This window comes from Triturus cristatus, chromosome 2_2 (genome assembly GCF_964204655.1).
Source record: "Triturus cristatus chromosome 2_2, aTriCri1.1, whole genome shotgun sequence".
Classification (NCBI taxonomy): Eukaryota; Metazoa; Chordata; class Amphibia; order Caudata; family Salamandridae; genus Triturus; species Triturus cristatus.
In genome coordinates this window covers 76,054,800-76,069,676 of record NC_140582.1, presented here as the reverse complement: position 1 = coordinate 76,069,676, position 14,877 = coordinate 76,054,800, and the positions used below count along the sequence as shown (strand labels likewise).

At 46.6% G+C, this 14,877-nt stretch overlaps 1 protein-coding gene across 6 annotated transcripts in view; it reads right to left on the bottom strand.

Annotated features, from left to right (window-relative positions):
* LOC146861884 (uncharacterized) overlaps positions 1-14,877 on the bottom strand; it is a 349,732-nt gene that overhangs the window by 12,915 nt on the left and 321,940 nt on the right. For 4 of the 6 annotated variants that reach the window (XM_085641061.1, XM_085641062.1, XM_085641058.1 and 1 more), the window contains one exon: positions 4,768-4,878. The exons of the other annotated variants lie outside the window; for them this stretch is intronic. In XM_085641061.1, the coding sequence (XP_085497187.1) occupies positions 4,768-4,878 (111 nt within the window). The remainder of the gene's footprint in view (positions 1-4,767; positions 4,879-14,877) is intronic. 6 annotated transcript variants of the gene reach the window in all.

The window sequence follows — 14,877 nt, the reverse complement described above, 5'->3', positions numbered from 1 at the left end:
GTAATACTCAGCGAAGCGGTCAACAATAGCTGACACATCACTTTGCTTGATTTTAGTTCTTGTTTCATTAGAACTACTTTTAATATCGAAAGTCGCTCTTGTGACCCACCTTCAGCCAATGCTTATAGTCAATTGTAGTTTTCAAGACATCCAAAGCAAGTCTCCATCTTGTGATTAGCAAGGCATGCATTCAATGTTGTTTATAGACTTAATTTGTTCAAACTTTTTATTCGTTTGTCAGCTGTTCCTACAGTTTATGCACTTTACCCTCAATGATGAAAAAATGAATTTAATGAATTTAAACAGCAACTTAAGTCTGCCACTTCGGGCTGACCTGCTCCTGTTGGAAGTGGATCAGGACTGAATAGACTGTGATTGCTCCTTTTCCGGAATGTAGCAGTATGCCTACAAAGCCCTCCATGACCTAGGACCTGCCATCGATTCAACTTCCACCAACCCTCTAGACACCTGCGCTCCTCTTCACTCACCCTCGCACACACACCCCGCATCCGTCGCAGCGGTGGGCGCTCCTCCTTCTCCTACATCGCTGCTAGGACCTGGAAAAACCTTCCCCTCCAGCTCCGTATGTCCCCCTCGCTGGCAGATTTTAGTAAGAGACTCAAGACTTTGCTCTTAGACAGAGACACAGTGCCCAAATACAGCGCCCAAACACCCCTACCTGTGACGGTGTTGCACTTTACAAATGCTGATGATTGATTTTTATTTGCAAAAATTAATATATTAAATAAAAAATGGAAAGCAAGCCAATTGCTTTGTTTCAACACATCCATTGTTTCTAATAGACTCTGGTGCTCCTCTCAGTAAGTGGCTTCTGCCATATTCCTATGATAGCAACCATTTTAAGTGTGTTTGGCAATTTGCTATTTTAGTAACGAGCAACGTCCAAGTCTTACAACTTGTAGTTTTAAGACATAGGTATTTTGAAGAAAATGGTCTTAACAATTGTGCAGCAATACAGTTAACACCACAGTTAAAATGCTGATCCTTCAGAAACAGCCAGTTACTGCCTGGGACCATAGCATTTACAGAAAATAAATACACATTAAGGGCCCAATTCACTAATCCATGAATGCTTCCAAAGTCCTCTGTCTTCGCCCAATGTAGACTTTAGTGACTGAATTTAAGATTGACCCTAAAAGGGCAATATCTGAAGTGATTGGAGGCATTATTTTCCCACATTCATAGTGAAGTCAAGGTCTTGGAGGAGATCTAAGGTGATCTGAGTGTGGGCGAGACACTGTTCCCTGCTTGCACTCTTTATCAGCCAGTCATTGAGGTATGGAAATACGTGGACGCCCCTCCTTCTGAGATGAGCAGCTACCATTGCAAGGCATTTAGTAAGACTCTGGGTGCTGTAGTTAACCCTAAGGGCAGAACCTTAAAATTAAAGTGCTGTCCACTTACCACGAATCTGAGGTAGCGACGGTGGGCAGGATGGATCGGGATGTGGAAATAGACATCCTTCAGGCTGAGGTCAGTAATAAAGTTGCCTTGCTTCATTAAAGGGATGACATCCTGGAGCGTGACCATGTGAAAGTCCTCTGACAGAATTTATTTGCTGCAGGGCCTGAGATCGATGATGGGCCTGAGGGACAGTCTTTCTTTGGAATGAGAAAGTGAAGGGCGTCTACCATTTTGCCATGGTGGTGCAACGGGACAGGCTCTAGAGCCCATTTTGAGCAGCAGTGCGTTCACCTCTTCCTGAAGGATTCACCGGTGGTCGCTTAGGAGTATTTAGATGGGTGGAATGTTTGGTGATGGAGCAGTGAATTCTAAGCAATAACCGTGTTGCATAATGGAAGGAACAATTAGTCGGAGATGATATATTGCAATTGGGTAAGGAACCCATGTATGCTGCCTGCGACAGGTGTTTTGTGATCGAGGGACGAGAGAGGGAGTCACTGCTTGGCAGGAACATCTCCCTTTGCTGCACCCCTGACCTTTGAGTTATTCCCCATGTAGGCACCCTTGGAATAACTATGGGAGGCTTGCTCCTGCTGGTGTTACCTCTGTTAGGAGATGGAGGCCTGCCAGGGTGGTGGTCTTTGAACCGTCCCGAAACTGAGAGTGGCAAAAGGTTCCGCATGGTGAGGCAGTCTGGAGTGCCCCCGTTGCCTTGGCAATGTCCATATCTTTTTTTCATGTTCTCAAGCATCTGATCAGCTTGAGACCTAAATAGGTATTCTCCATCAAAGGGCATGTTGATCAGATGCAGTTGGACTTCTGTCTTAAAGCCAGAGACACAGAGCCAGACGTGACGGCAGATTAGGATGCTGGAGTTAATACCCATGGTGGCAGTGTACACCACATCAAGGGCTCACCTTATGGGGGTGATGGAGATGGTCTGGCACTCAACCTCAAACTCTTGAGCCCTTTGCCCGAATTGGTTTGTGGCATGTTTGATAAGTTCCCCCATCTCATCCCACGAGCTTACTTTGTGAGGAGGCCAACAGAGTTGGAGGAGCATTAATAGGTGCCAGATTGTGTGGCCACTCATTTGCCTGCTGCATCTATTTTCTTGCTTTTCTTAGTTGGGGGCAGGGTATCACTAGTACATTGGGCTTTCACTCTTTTAGGGTGGTGTGCACCACAAGAGAGTCCTGGGGAAGCTGCCCTCTAATCTAAGGAGGATCCATGGGTAGGCCTTTTACTTCTTTTCAACCCTGGGTGAGACTACACTGTTCTTAACCTCGTCTTTAACACCTCATGGGTGGATTTTAATATGCCCTTGAGTATAGGCATGTATTGGGTTGAGTGCCATGTGTGTGAAAGCGTCTTGACTAAAAAACGTCATCCTCCTCAGTGATAGTATGTAAGTCTAACTTGTGAAAGTTGGCCACCCTCTAAATGGCTGCATGATATGAAGTAGCAATCTGGAGGGGAAGGCTTTGCAAGACAGAGGTCAGGATCATTGTCACCTGTAGGGACGACCCCATAATCATCCCAAAGATCATCTTGGGGCACTGGGTCGTACGGGGAATCGTATGGATCCGCAGGATCTATCGGGCTACCCTCCCCATATGAGGAATGTGATGACCTCCCTGGCGAAGCTGGAGGGGGATAGAAGGCGGTGAGGGGGGGGTAAGTGATTTAGCCGGAGGAGGAGGTTGAGAAGGCAGGTGGCTGGTGCCCTGTTCTTGATGTTTCTTGGGCGTGGGAGGAGGTGGCGGCACTACTGCAAGCTGCTTCTCGAATGTAAGTGTCCTTTTGCGAGGAACAGTGTCCGTCACCTTAGGTGGGGGTTTACCAGCAATTTTACTCATTTGAGGGTGAATAAAACTTAATCTCTGGCTACTGTCCAACCCATCCTGGAGGCACTGTAAGAAGGGAGCCTTGGGGTCCTAGGAGCCCGTTGAAGAAGGCTTCTTTAATGGATGAGTCAGCACCAGTATGTGCTTAAGTTCTGAAGCTGGTCTCAACGTCTTATTCCACTGAGTAATCGGCAGAGTCAAGGTGTGTTTCAAGGAATTGGAAGGCGTTGAGGACACTGCCAGAGCCAAAGAAGGCCGGATCACATTTGGCAGTTTTGTCGTCTGAGCCAAAGTCAGCTCAGAGACCTTATGACAGTGTCAGCTATGGCTGGGATGCAGTGGTGGCGAAGAAGGCTGTTGGCACTGGTGGACTTGACTCCCAGCTCCCTGAAGGGCCGTGGTTGACTTGTTGGTGTGAGGGATAAGACACAGTACTCATGGTCGGCATCTCCCGATGTGTTTTTCGGTGGGGGTATCTGGTCTTTGCCTTCTAAGTCCAAAAGAGAGCTCGGCTCGGAACTGAAACAGGCTGGTTGCCCTGCCAATTTGGAAGTGCTCGCATCTTCTTTGACGTCTGCACGGAAGATGTCAGGGGTATCGTAACCTTGCTCCGAGCAAATCGCTGGTTGTGTCAGTACTTGAGGCTTCTATTGGACTCACGTGAGGCAAGCGGAGCAGGAGACCTCATCATGCTCTGGCGACAAGCAGAGGTTGCAGACCTAGTGGTGATCATGCCACAAGTATTTGGAATGGCACTATGGGCAATACTGAGAGGGGGCCCTTTCCATCACAGCCTGCACATTCGAAAGGCAGTGGTCGAAGGTGGTTCAAGAGGGCTGAAACCCCGACGAAGTGCCAATAAATATCCCGAAACGGACGAGACGGGACAGAGATGAACAAACTGCACACACAATTGTTTTGTGCCTACCGGAGTGGATGCACCGGAAGGGCCCGACGACGTCGACATCGATTTGGAGCTTCAGTGACACACGTCTGAACCCGACGGCAGAAGAAAACAATCTAACAATGGAACTGATGATCATGCGCAATACCAGCCATAGGAGGAGTCACAATACCTCGTAACTCGAAAGACTTCTTTGAAGAAAGACAAGTTGCACAAGTCTGAGCCCAACACTAGATGGCAGGAGTATGCAGAGCATATGTATCTACAGCTATACATATCAAACATATATTTTCTTCAAGAAAAAGAAAAACAAAACGTATCAAATGCAAATCCACTTTAGCTAAGCATTTAAGCAGATGTAAATGTCCCTGACATACGTTTATGCATGTGTAAATGGTAACAATTTAAAGCAATCCTCAATTTGTTTAAAAATTCTAAAAAAACATTAAATTACTTCAAACACAGGTGTTAATCTACAGGAACAGGTTTACAATTTTTCGTTTGAATCAGGCCTTATATGTTATACGTTAACATGCTTCATTATGGCAAAACTTAAGTTGTTGAGCTCCCCCTTCACAGCATGGTACTTACCTACTATGTTATTAATGTTTTTTACTCTTTGATCAGGTTGGTTGTTCATGGAATAGGCTTCTTGCTCTTCTTTAATATTAAATTGAACACCTACTGAAAAAGGTATATGTTCTGTAATTTAAAATAAAAGAACACATGCTATTAGAAGATGCACAAGGAAAGTATGAAATACTGAGTATACACACAGGTATATAAAAGCATAAAGTAGTGACACAAATGTATCAAATGACCAAGGGATAAATATGATAGTACATGCCTTTGTACCTAGTGAAATAACAGGAAGTTGTCAATGTGTCATATGCATCTGTGGAGTAAATAAAAAAGGAAATGAAATGTTTAATAATATATTAAAAATATTCTAAAACATATTAAAAGCTACCGTTTCGAACAATGTATTGACTAAAGAATTGTCCTGGTCCTAGATTTACTTTATATGGATGCAAGAGAAAGAGCCTGTAAAAACCCACCTTCCTGGATATGCCAAGATTCCGCTAAAAGAGAAGGAGTGTTTGAGGGTTCTCATTCTTGGCTCTAAAACTGTGGAACTCACCTACCTGTAGCTCTGCAAGGCAATGATCATTACCTCAATTTCAGGAAACAAACTTGAAACTTATTTGTTTAATTATGCCAGTTTCTCTATTTTCATTCCTCTGAGGGGCTTTCCACTGCTCTCACCCATTGAATTCCTACATGCCAAAATTCTTTGACTAACAAAGAAGTAGAGTTTTTCAGATTTCAGTGCCACCACTTATCATAATGATTACATCACCTAAATTACATCACAGGAACCATATCATAACATCACTGCAAATCTCATCATGTGGCATTTAAAGGACCAGAAGAAATTAAAAGTGAGGCACACTCGGTGAATATGGTATATCCCAATTTTTTAGAAAAAAACAATAATCCAAATTTGGGTGCAATTGAGGTATCTCCCTCTGACCTGTGGGTAGTGAATCCAAACTGGTATGTAGCACCAAGGTGAAGTACTTGGCGTCCCTCATATGCACTCCGTGTGGTCCGCGTGGGGCCTAAGAAAGCTTCCAAGAAATTTCACAAACTTTGCATATTTGAAATCAAAAGACTTTTCTTAAATTGATTGATGAAAGTATTTTTCAAATCATAAAACTCTTCATGTATATAGACGAAGTACATTCAATGCGTCGATAATTCAGTAAGAAGTGTCCTTCAAATAATATATTGATCCCAATGCATTTCGAGTCGAAAGACTCTTCATCAGGGGATAATAATCTTGTAGACAAATCAATAAGTTAAAGTCACTGTCAAGACACAGGATCTGAAATTTACAATCATAATTCACAATAGACTTGGGGAGCTCAAGTGTGTTAAAATTATGGTGTGGATAACGGTGTTCCGTTACAAAATCGCAAAAGGTGATGTGTAGTTACGTGAGGGAGGAAGTGCGCGGAGAACCAGGCTAAACACGAACAAAAAAAAGTGAAGTTAATAGTGTGACTGAGGAAAATGGATACATACGGGCGAGTGCACTGTGTTCGTGATGGTGACAGAAAGCGGGAGGGATAGTGTACACCAAAGTTTCTCATGAATATTAAGATGAAAACAAAACGGTACAGAAAACCGACCTGGGGGTTCAAAGAATAAAGAATAAAGTTAGGGAAACCAGCCCACTATGCAAATAGAGAGTAGGGTTACCTATTATGACGCGATACTACGAGTCCGTTACGGTAATCAGGATACGACGCTGAGGTATCTGTAAGTAAGTAAAAGGAAGGTAAAGAGCGTGCTGAAAAGAACAAGAACGCTCGGGTGAACAAAGCATCACACGAGGACGCTTACCTCTAAATCGAAGATCTCTCAGTGCGTCATGGTGCTGGAAGTAAACAAAAGGCTATCGGATTTTCGACTCGAAATGCATTGGCATTTAAAGAACCCACATCAGAGTTAAGATTAGTGCAGTGTGGAACATCAAGTGACACTGTGCTCCAAAGTGTAAGTCACACAATGTGTAAACTGTCAGACACCTTGAGACTATGCTCATAGATGTCAGACTCACATTCAAAGACAGTGAAACTGACCACAGCCCAGGAAGCAGATTTATATGGAAAAGAGACTTCTTTCAGTCATGCCAATTACATCTTTTGCCTTAAATGCCAGCTTAATGTGTGCTGCAGCCTGCCTCTCCTGCAGTGTCACAAATTATGCTTCTGTGTGCCATGGCAAGGGCCTATTTGAAATCTGTGGAATGCATGAAAGAAAACAAAACAGGAGACAAATGCTGTTCTTTAGTCAAACCCTGGCAAAAATATACTTGTTGCTGTACTTTTATGAACAAGCTGAGAAAGGTGGGGAGGAACACGGACAACGTGCAGGATGGGAAAGTGAGGGGGAATATTATAGGGGAAAGAAAACCCATGCATTCTATGGAATTCTCAAAGAAAAAAAGAAAGTCGTTCCCAGATGTGAGCCAAGGAAGGATACAAGCCATTCCATCAAGAGGATGGTAAAGAAGCTGATCACCAGAGGAGGGACAAACACAAGAAGAAGACAAGCATTGGCATAGCCAATAGGTCTCGCCTTTGGGAGTTATCCAGCACAATATCCTTGGTGCAACAACATCAAGTGTTGCATGGCTAAACACTTATAAGGTCCCAAAGGCGAGACCTATTGGCTATGCCTATGCTTGTTTTGAGTGAGTGGCTCGTTCAGGTATGCCATTGTGACGTAGAGATGCTGCGCGTGCTTTTACAGGAGCCCCTGTGACATTGCGCCTCTTCAAAATCTTTTGTCTGGTGTAATACTTCTAGCTTCTATTCCTGTCTTCTCGCACCCAATGCATCCTTAAATGTTCCATGTACAGCTGGGGTTGACACTCCTATTATCCCTGCCCTCCAGTGACACTTTACCTGTCACAGGTGGTGGGTGTGGTGGTGGACGTGGGTGTGGTGGTGGACGTGGTGGTGGACGTGGTGGTGGATGTGGTGGTGGATGTGGTGGTGGACGTGGTGGTGGGCGTGGTGGTGGATGTTGTGGTGGTGGACATGGTGGTGGTGGACATGGTGGTGGGCGTAGTGGTGGTGGATATGGTGGTGGACGTGGTGGTGGACGTGGTGGTGGTGGATGTGGTGGTGGACGTGGTGGTGGTGGACGTGGTGGTGGGTGTGGTGGTGGTGGACGTGGTGGTGGGCATGGTGGTGGACGTGGTGGTGGTGGGCGTGGTGGTGGTGGAAATGGTGGTGGTGGACGTGGTGATGGGGGTGGTTGTGGACGTGGTGGTGGATGTGGTGGACGTAGTGGTGGTGGTGGACATGGTGGACGTGGGATTGGTGGACGTGGTGGTGGTGGATGTGCTGGTGGTGGTGGTGGACATGGTGGCGGTGGACGTGGTGGTGGGTGTGGTGGTGGTGGACATGGTGGTGGATATGGTGGTGGATATGGTGGTGGACGTGGTGGTGGTGGACGTGGTGGCGGTGGACGTGGTGGTGGTGGATGTGGGGGTGGTGGGCGTGGTGGTGGGCATGGGTGTGGTGGGCATGGGCGTGGTGGATGTGGATGTGGTGGTGGACATGGTGGTGGTGGACGTGGTGGTGGATGACGTGGTGGTGGTGGACATGGTGGTGGTGGATGTGGTGGTGGATGTGGTAGTGGTGGTGGACGTGGTGGTGGACGTGGTGGTGGACGTGGTGGTGGACGTGGTGGTGGATGTGGTGGTGGATGTGGTGGTGGTGGACGTGGTAGTGGTGGACCTGGTGGTGGTGGACATGGTGGTGGACGTGGTGGACATGGTGGTGGTGGACCTGGTGGTGGTGGACGCAGTGGTGGTGGTGGATGTGGTGGTGGACGTGGTGGTGGTGGATGTGGTGGTGGACGTGGTGGAAGTGGTCGTGGTGGTGGACATGGTGTGGTGGATGTGGTGGTGGACATGGTGGTGGTGGACATGGTGGTGGTGGATGTAGTGGTGGATGTAGTGGTGGTGGACGTGGTGGTGGAGGATGTGGTGGTGGAGGACGTGGTGGTGGAGGACGTGGTGGTGGTGGGCATGGTGGTGGATGTGGTGGTGGATGTGGTGGTGGACAGTGTGGTGGTGGATGTGGTGGACGTGGTGGTGGTGGAGGACGTGGTGGTGGATGTGTTGATGGTGGATGTGGAGGTGGTGGATGTGGTGGTGGTAGACATGGTGGAGGTGGTGGTGGTGGAGGTGGTGGATGTGGTGGTGGTTGTGGACATGGTGGTGGACCTGGTGGTGGTGGTAGACGTGGTGGTGGTGGACGTGGTGGTGGTGGACGTGGTGGACATAGTGGTGGACATGGATGTAGTGGTGGACATGGTGGTGGTGGTGGACATGGTGGTGGTCGTGGTGGTGGTAATGATGGTGGTGGTGGACGTGGTGGTGGTGGTGGTGGATATGGTGGTGGTAGACGTGGTGGTGGTGGATGTGGTGGTGGACATGGTGGTGGTGGACGTGGTGGTGGTGGATGTGGTGGACGTGGTAGTGCACGTGGTGGTGGATGTGGTGATGGATGTGGTGGTGGTGGACGTGGTGGTGGTGGACATGGTGGTGGACGTAGTGGATGTGGATGTGGTGGTGGACGTGATGGTGGTGGTGGACATGGTGGTGGTGGATATGGTGGTGGTGGATGTGGTGGTGGTGGATGTGGTGGTGGTGGACGTGGTGGTGGACATGGTGGTGGACATGGTAGATGTGGTGGTGGTGGAGGGCGTGGTGGTGGTGGACATGGTGGTGGTGGATGTGGTGGTGTGGATGTGATGTTGGTGGTGGTGGACATGGTGGTGGTGGACGTGGTGGTGGATGTGGTGGAGGTGGACGTGGTGGTCGATGTGGTGGTGGAGGACATGGTGGTGGTGGAGGAGGTGGTGGTTGTGGATGTGGTGGTGGTGGACGTGGTGGTGGTGGACGTGGTGGTGGTGGACATGGTGGTGGTGGATGTGGTGATGGTGGACGTGGTGGTGGATGTGGTGGACATAGTGGTGGACATGGATGTAGTGGTGGACATGGTGGTGGTGGTGGACATGGTGGTGGTCGTGGTGGTGGTGGTGGTAATGATGGTGGATGTGGTGGATGTGGTGGTGGTGGTGGATATGGTGGATGTGGTGGATGTGGTGGTGGTGGTGGACGTGGTAGTGCACGTGGTGGTGGATGTGGTGGTGGATGTGGTGGTGGACATGGTGGTGGTGGACATGGTAGTGGACGTGGTGGATGTGGCTGTGGTGGTGGACGTGATGGTGGTGGTGGACATGGTGGTGGTGGATGTGGTGGTGGTGGACATGGTGGTGGACATGGTAGATGTGGTGGTGGTGGAGGGCGTGGTGGTGGTGGAGGGCGTGGTGGTGTGGATGTGATGTTGGTGGTGGTGGACATGGTGGTGGTGGACGTGGTGGTGGATGTGGTGGAGGTGGACGTGGTGGTCGATGTGGTGGTGGAGGACATGGTGGTGGTGGAGGAGGTGGTGGTTGTGGACGTGGTGGTGGTGGACGTGGTGGTGGTGGACATGGTGATGGTGGATGTGGTGATGGTGGACGTGGTGGTGGTGGACGTGGATGTGGTGGTGGTGGACGTGGTGGTGGTGGATGTGGTGGAGGACATGGTGGTGGTGGAGGACGTGGTGGTGGTGGACGTGATGGACATGGTGGTGGACCTGGTGGTGGTGGTGGATGTGGTGGTGGTGGATGTGGTGGTGGTGGAAGTGGTGGTGGTGGACGTGGTGGTGGACGTGGTGGTGGTGGTGGACATGGTGGTGGTGGGCGAGGTGGTGGACGTGGTGGTAGTGGAGGGCGTTGTGGTGGTGGACGTGGTGGTGGTGGACATGGATGTGGTGGTGGACGTGGCGGATGTGGTGGTGGTGGATGTGTTGGACGTGGTGGTGGACGTGGTGGTGGTGGACGTGGTGGTGGACGTGGTGGTGGACATGGTGGTAGTGGTGGTGGACGTGGTGGTTGTGGACGTGGTGGTGGTGGACGTGGTGTTTAAATAGCTGGCACATTTGCCGTTAGGATCCGTACAGCATGGTGATACAGGACATGTGCTTATCGGATGCTATTTAAAAAGACACATACAAAAGAAACACATTTCAAATATTTTGACTGTTTGAAAAATTAAGGGCTTTCACTTTTAGTTTCCCCAAAGGGAATTGATTAAAAAGTGCTGTCAGTAATAAAGTTAAATCGGGAAATCGGGGAGATGAGTCATCCGCAAGATGACAAGACAAGGAATGCGCGTGAGAGAGAGGGGAAGCAGGAGGTGAGCCCGAGAGTGGTGAGTGCGTGCGCGTGCGCAGTCTGCTCATTTTCAAGCACTGCACTTGTGCTTGTGCTCCCGCAAGGTGGATGCCGTCACAAGCACGAGTGTGTGCTTGAAAATGACCAGAGCGACGGCTAAAGGTCCTCCTATGCGCTGCATAGGCGAGACCTAACAAGCCATTAAATAAAAAACAATAAATGAGACTGCCAAGAAAAGCCAACCAATAATAATCAATGGGATGACCAAAAGACCACTTTCTGAATTGGTTTTGTATACACAATAAGTCCTGAGTAACATATAAAGAGGAATTTAAGTAGAAAGTGGCTTTTGCAACAAGAATGCTACAAACATTGTACAAGAGGAATTCCACAAAAATATTTAAAAAATACATTTCCACAGACTTTCCATGGAGTCAGAATCAGAACATACTGTATTCGATTTTTTGCATAACAAATCACAAAACCAACAAAAAGTTAAAACACAGCATCTCTCATATATTTTCTAAAGTACAAATCATGTCAAAAATGACAGTTAATCCAATATCTCAAGGGTTTAAGTTCATCACAGAGTTTCAAATATAAATAACCAAATAAGTTTTAAATTGAAATAGTTTTCCTAACTTTCACAATGCTTTTGAAAAAGGAGACAATTGCATTTATAAAACATTAATTTTCTAAAAGTTGCAGAAATGAAAACGCTGGTCTACATTGTGTCCATCACCCTAGTCTTAAAATTAGTAAGAGCCACCTCCTTCTTTGCATTTTATAAAATGTACCAAATAAAACAACAAGGATTGACGATTGCTGGGACTGATTATCACTTGGGCAACGGCATAGCTTAATCGACCAGTTATTTGTTTCAGGGAATCTTATCAGGCGATGAAAAATCCAGAATCTAAAATGGGTCAGTACAAATCTGTCATACCCACTTAAAGTGTACTGTATATACGGCTGTATGATATGAGTGGTTAAAGTCAGTTGATGCGCTTGTACTGATGGTGTAACTGCTTCAAGAATGTATCTATTTGCCTCCAGGTGTGTCATACAGATTCTTTTGAACTCTTTCCTGGAGCCAGAGTTTATGGAACCTGGAAAATTATAATAGTCTGGGTGACCGAGATCATACATGAAGTTTTTTATATATTTTAACCAGGGGATCTCGATGGCCTGATCCAACTTCATGCTATCACTAATGGTATCGCGGTTGAGACCAGTTCTAGGGAAGGTCAAGATCCTGTGCCACAGAAGAGCAGGTTGAGCTTTAATGATGTCGGAGATATACGAAACACCCAATTCAGTATGGCAGTTATAAGTGGAGGTGCTCCCAGGGAACGCCAGGCGTTTTCGACCTGGTGAATAGGTTGGGTATCTGGAAAACCCCACACACCAGCCCCATAAATAGCTGTACTGACACATTTTGCTGGGTAAATTTGCAGGAGCAGAGCTGGTGGGCTTCTGCCCAATTTCTTTGCAAAGTTGGCCAGCGCTGCCGTGGATTTCATGAAAAGTAAGCTCCTGCTTTTTTTTTTTTTTTTTTGAAACCGTTTATTACAAAGTTCAAAGAATATACAAAGATGGGCCTACAACCTTCAGGCCGGCCGCTAGCAAACAAGAGGAGCATAAGATACACACAGTAGAACGCTGGCTGCGGCAAAGGGAAACGTACAGGAGTTAGCCTCGTTGATGGCCACACCATCCGGACCCCACATGACGGTTTCTTTTAAACATAAATAACAACAAACAAAATCAAACAAGCTCCTGCTTTTGACTGCCTGATACCAACTCCCCTTGTAATCAAATAAAATGCCTAAGTATGGGAATGTCTTACTTACTTCCACCTTACTGTCCCCAATGAATATACTCCTACATTTAGAACTGCCCAACCGACACTTCATTATATATGTTTTTGAAGCAGTAAGTCTCAAACACAGATTATCCATGTACTCCGTGTAGGTAAGAAAATCTAATTTAAAGAATCCCCGGGGATTGAGTGAGAAAAATGGGGATAGGCATCATTTTCGTCGGATAGTAATCCGCAGTTACCTTCTCCACTTGAAGGGCATAGACCAATGTTAAAATCTCCACCCCAGACTGTAATCACCTCTTGCTCCCTTTTTCTCTGAAGTTTGGACAGGTCACTATTTAATTTTCTCAGTACTTCCATTATCTGGTCCCTTGGCGCGTTGTTATAAAAATTTATCAGAGCCAAGATATAATTTTTGTCTACTTGGATGATTATAATTTGATAGTAGGTTTCTGTTGCCAACATGGTTATCTTGAGTACATTAATCTGATTGGAGACATAAGTACATAGGCCCCCCTTAGCTGTCCCTTGTGTAAAATCAAATGGGAATTTCACAAAAGAATGTGTTTTCATTATCCTTCTGTTTAAAACGTGGAAATTGCAAATAATTGTTAATGGTGTTTAGCACAGACTCATGGGTCCATCAGCAGAATGCCTTCGTTCCGTGGATTCACATCCAAGGGAACAAAATGTAAGTTCAACATGCAGCCAGCTTGTAAGACCCGAGAAGTTCATATGTAAATTCAAAACTAAAAAGAACAAAGTACACTGAAACAAATTGTGACCCTACGAATAATAATGAAATTTAGAAATAATGGCCTTATTCAGAAAGGTAAACTTACACTTTTGGTGTAGGTCTACTATCTTTTCACTATTCACAAACTACGAGTGTAGTTTTACGTGCAGTATTTTTATGACTGCAGAGACCTCTGCATATAAAAAGATAGGACAGTCTCTGCAGTCGTAAAGATACTACACATAAAACTACACTCGTAGTTTGTAAATAGCAATATAATAGTAAACTTAAACCAAAAATGTAAGTTTACCATTGTGAATAAGGCCCAATCATAGTAAAACGTGCAATAAAAAGTGGGCACGTGGCAGAGGGAGGTGCTGTGTACAGGGCCTTGTGGAAGGTCTGGCCCAGCACCGACAACACACTGGGCACAATATTTAAAGTGCCTAGCAAGACCCGAAAGAAGGAGTGCTGAGCTCAGGGCCTGAGGCCATGCACCGTTGGTGCTAGGTGTAGGGGGTCCTAACAGTCAGCCTGGCCAGAGGCCAGGATCTGTTTTCAGTGCCCTGTGGTATTTCAGTGCAGGGATAACGAACAGATAAGTCCTGCCCACTGGGCCACTGATAATGTGGGTGCTTGGTTCATCACATTTTCCTATTTGGCAAAAGAACTAGGAAAACCCCGACCTTAAGGCATACAGCCTTTTGGTATGGATGAAGTGGGCTCTGGACTCTGAAAGCCATTCCACTAAGCACTGGGCCTGACCAGTCCCTGTGTTCAGTGCCTGAAGGGTATGGGGAATGGTTGCATCCAGTGGACTCTGGGGTGCATGGCCACCAAGCACCGACAGTGATGCCACTGATGAGGGCAATGATGATGTCATTTGTTATGTCCTCAAATGATGCCACTGTGATTTCACCTGCGAGGTCGTGAGCAGTGCACTGGAGAGGTTATGCCTGCACAGATAAGCATAACTACAGAAATTCAATGTGTACGGGTTTGGATCATGCCCATAACTTATCTACATTTATTCAAAGAGCTATTAACTAAAAGTGATCAATTAAAGAAATATAAAAGGACTTGGAAAAACTGACGTTAGGCAAGGTATTTTCTTCCTCCCGTTAAGGAATTTGCATGATGAAAAATGTGTTTCCTTTGGAAATCTAAACGAGCATTAAGAAATGTGGTATTGCTGCATCAGTGGGGATAAAAAGAGAAAATATTTAGCACTAATAAATTTTCCCCCCAAAGTCTGACTTAGAATTATGGTTCACATATGTGTGTCTTTATTTCAAAGCGCTTGCTGAAGAGTGGCACCTAGGGTACCCACATG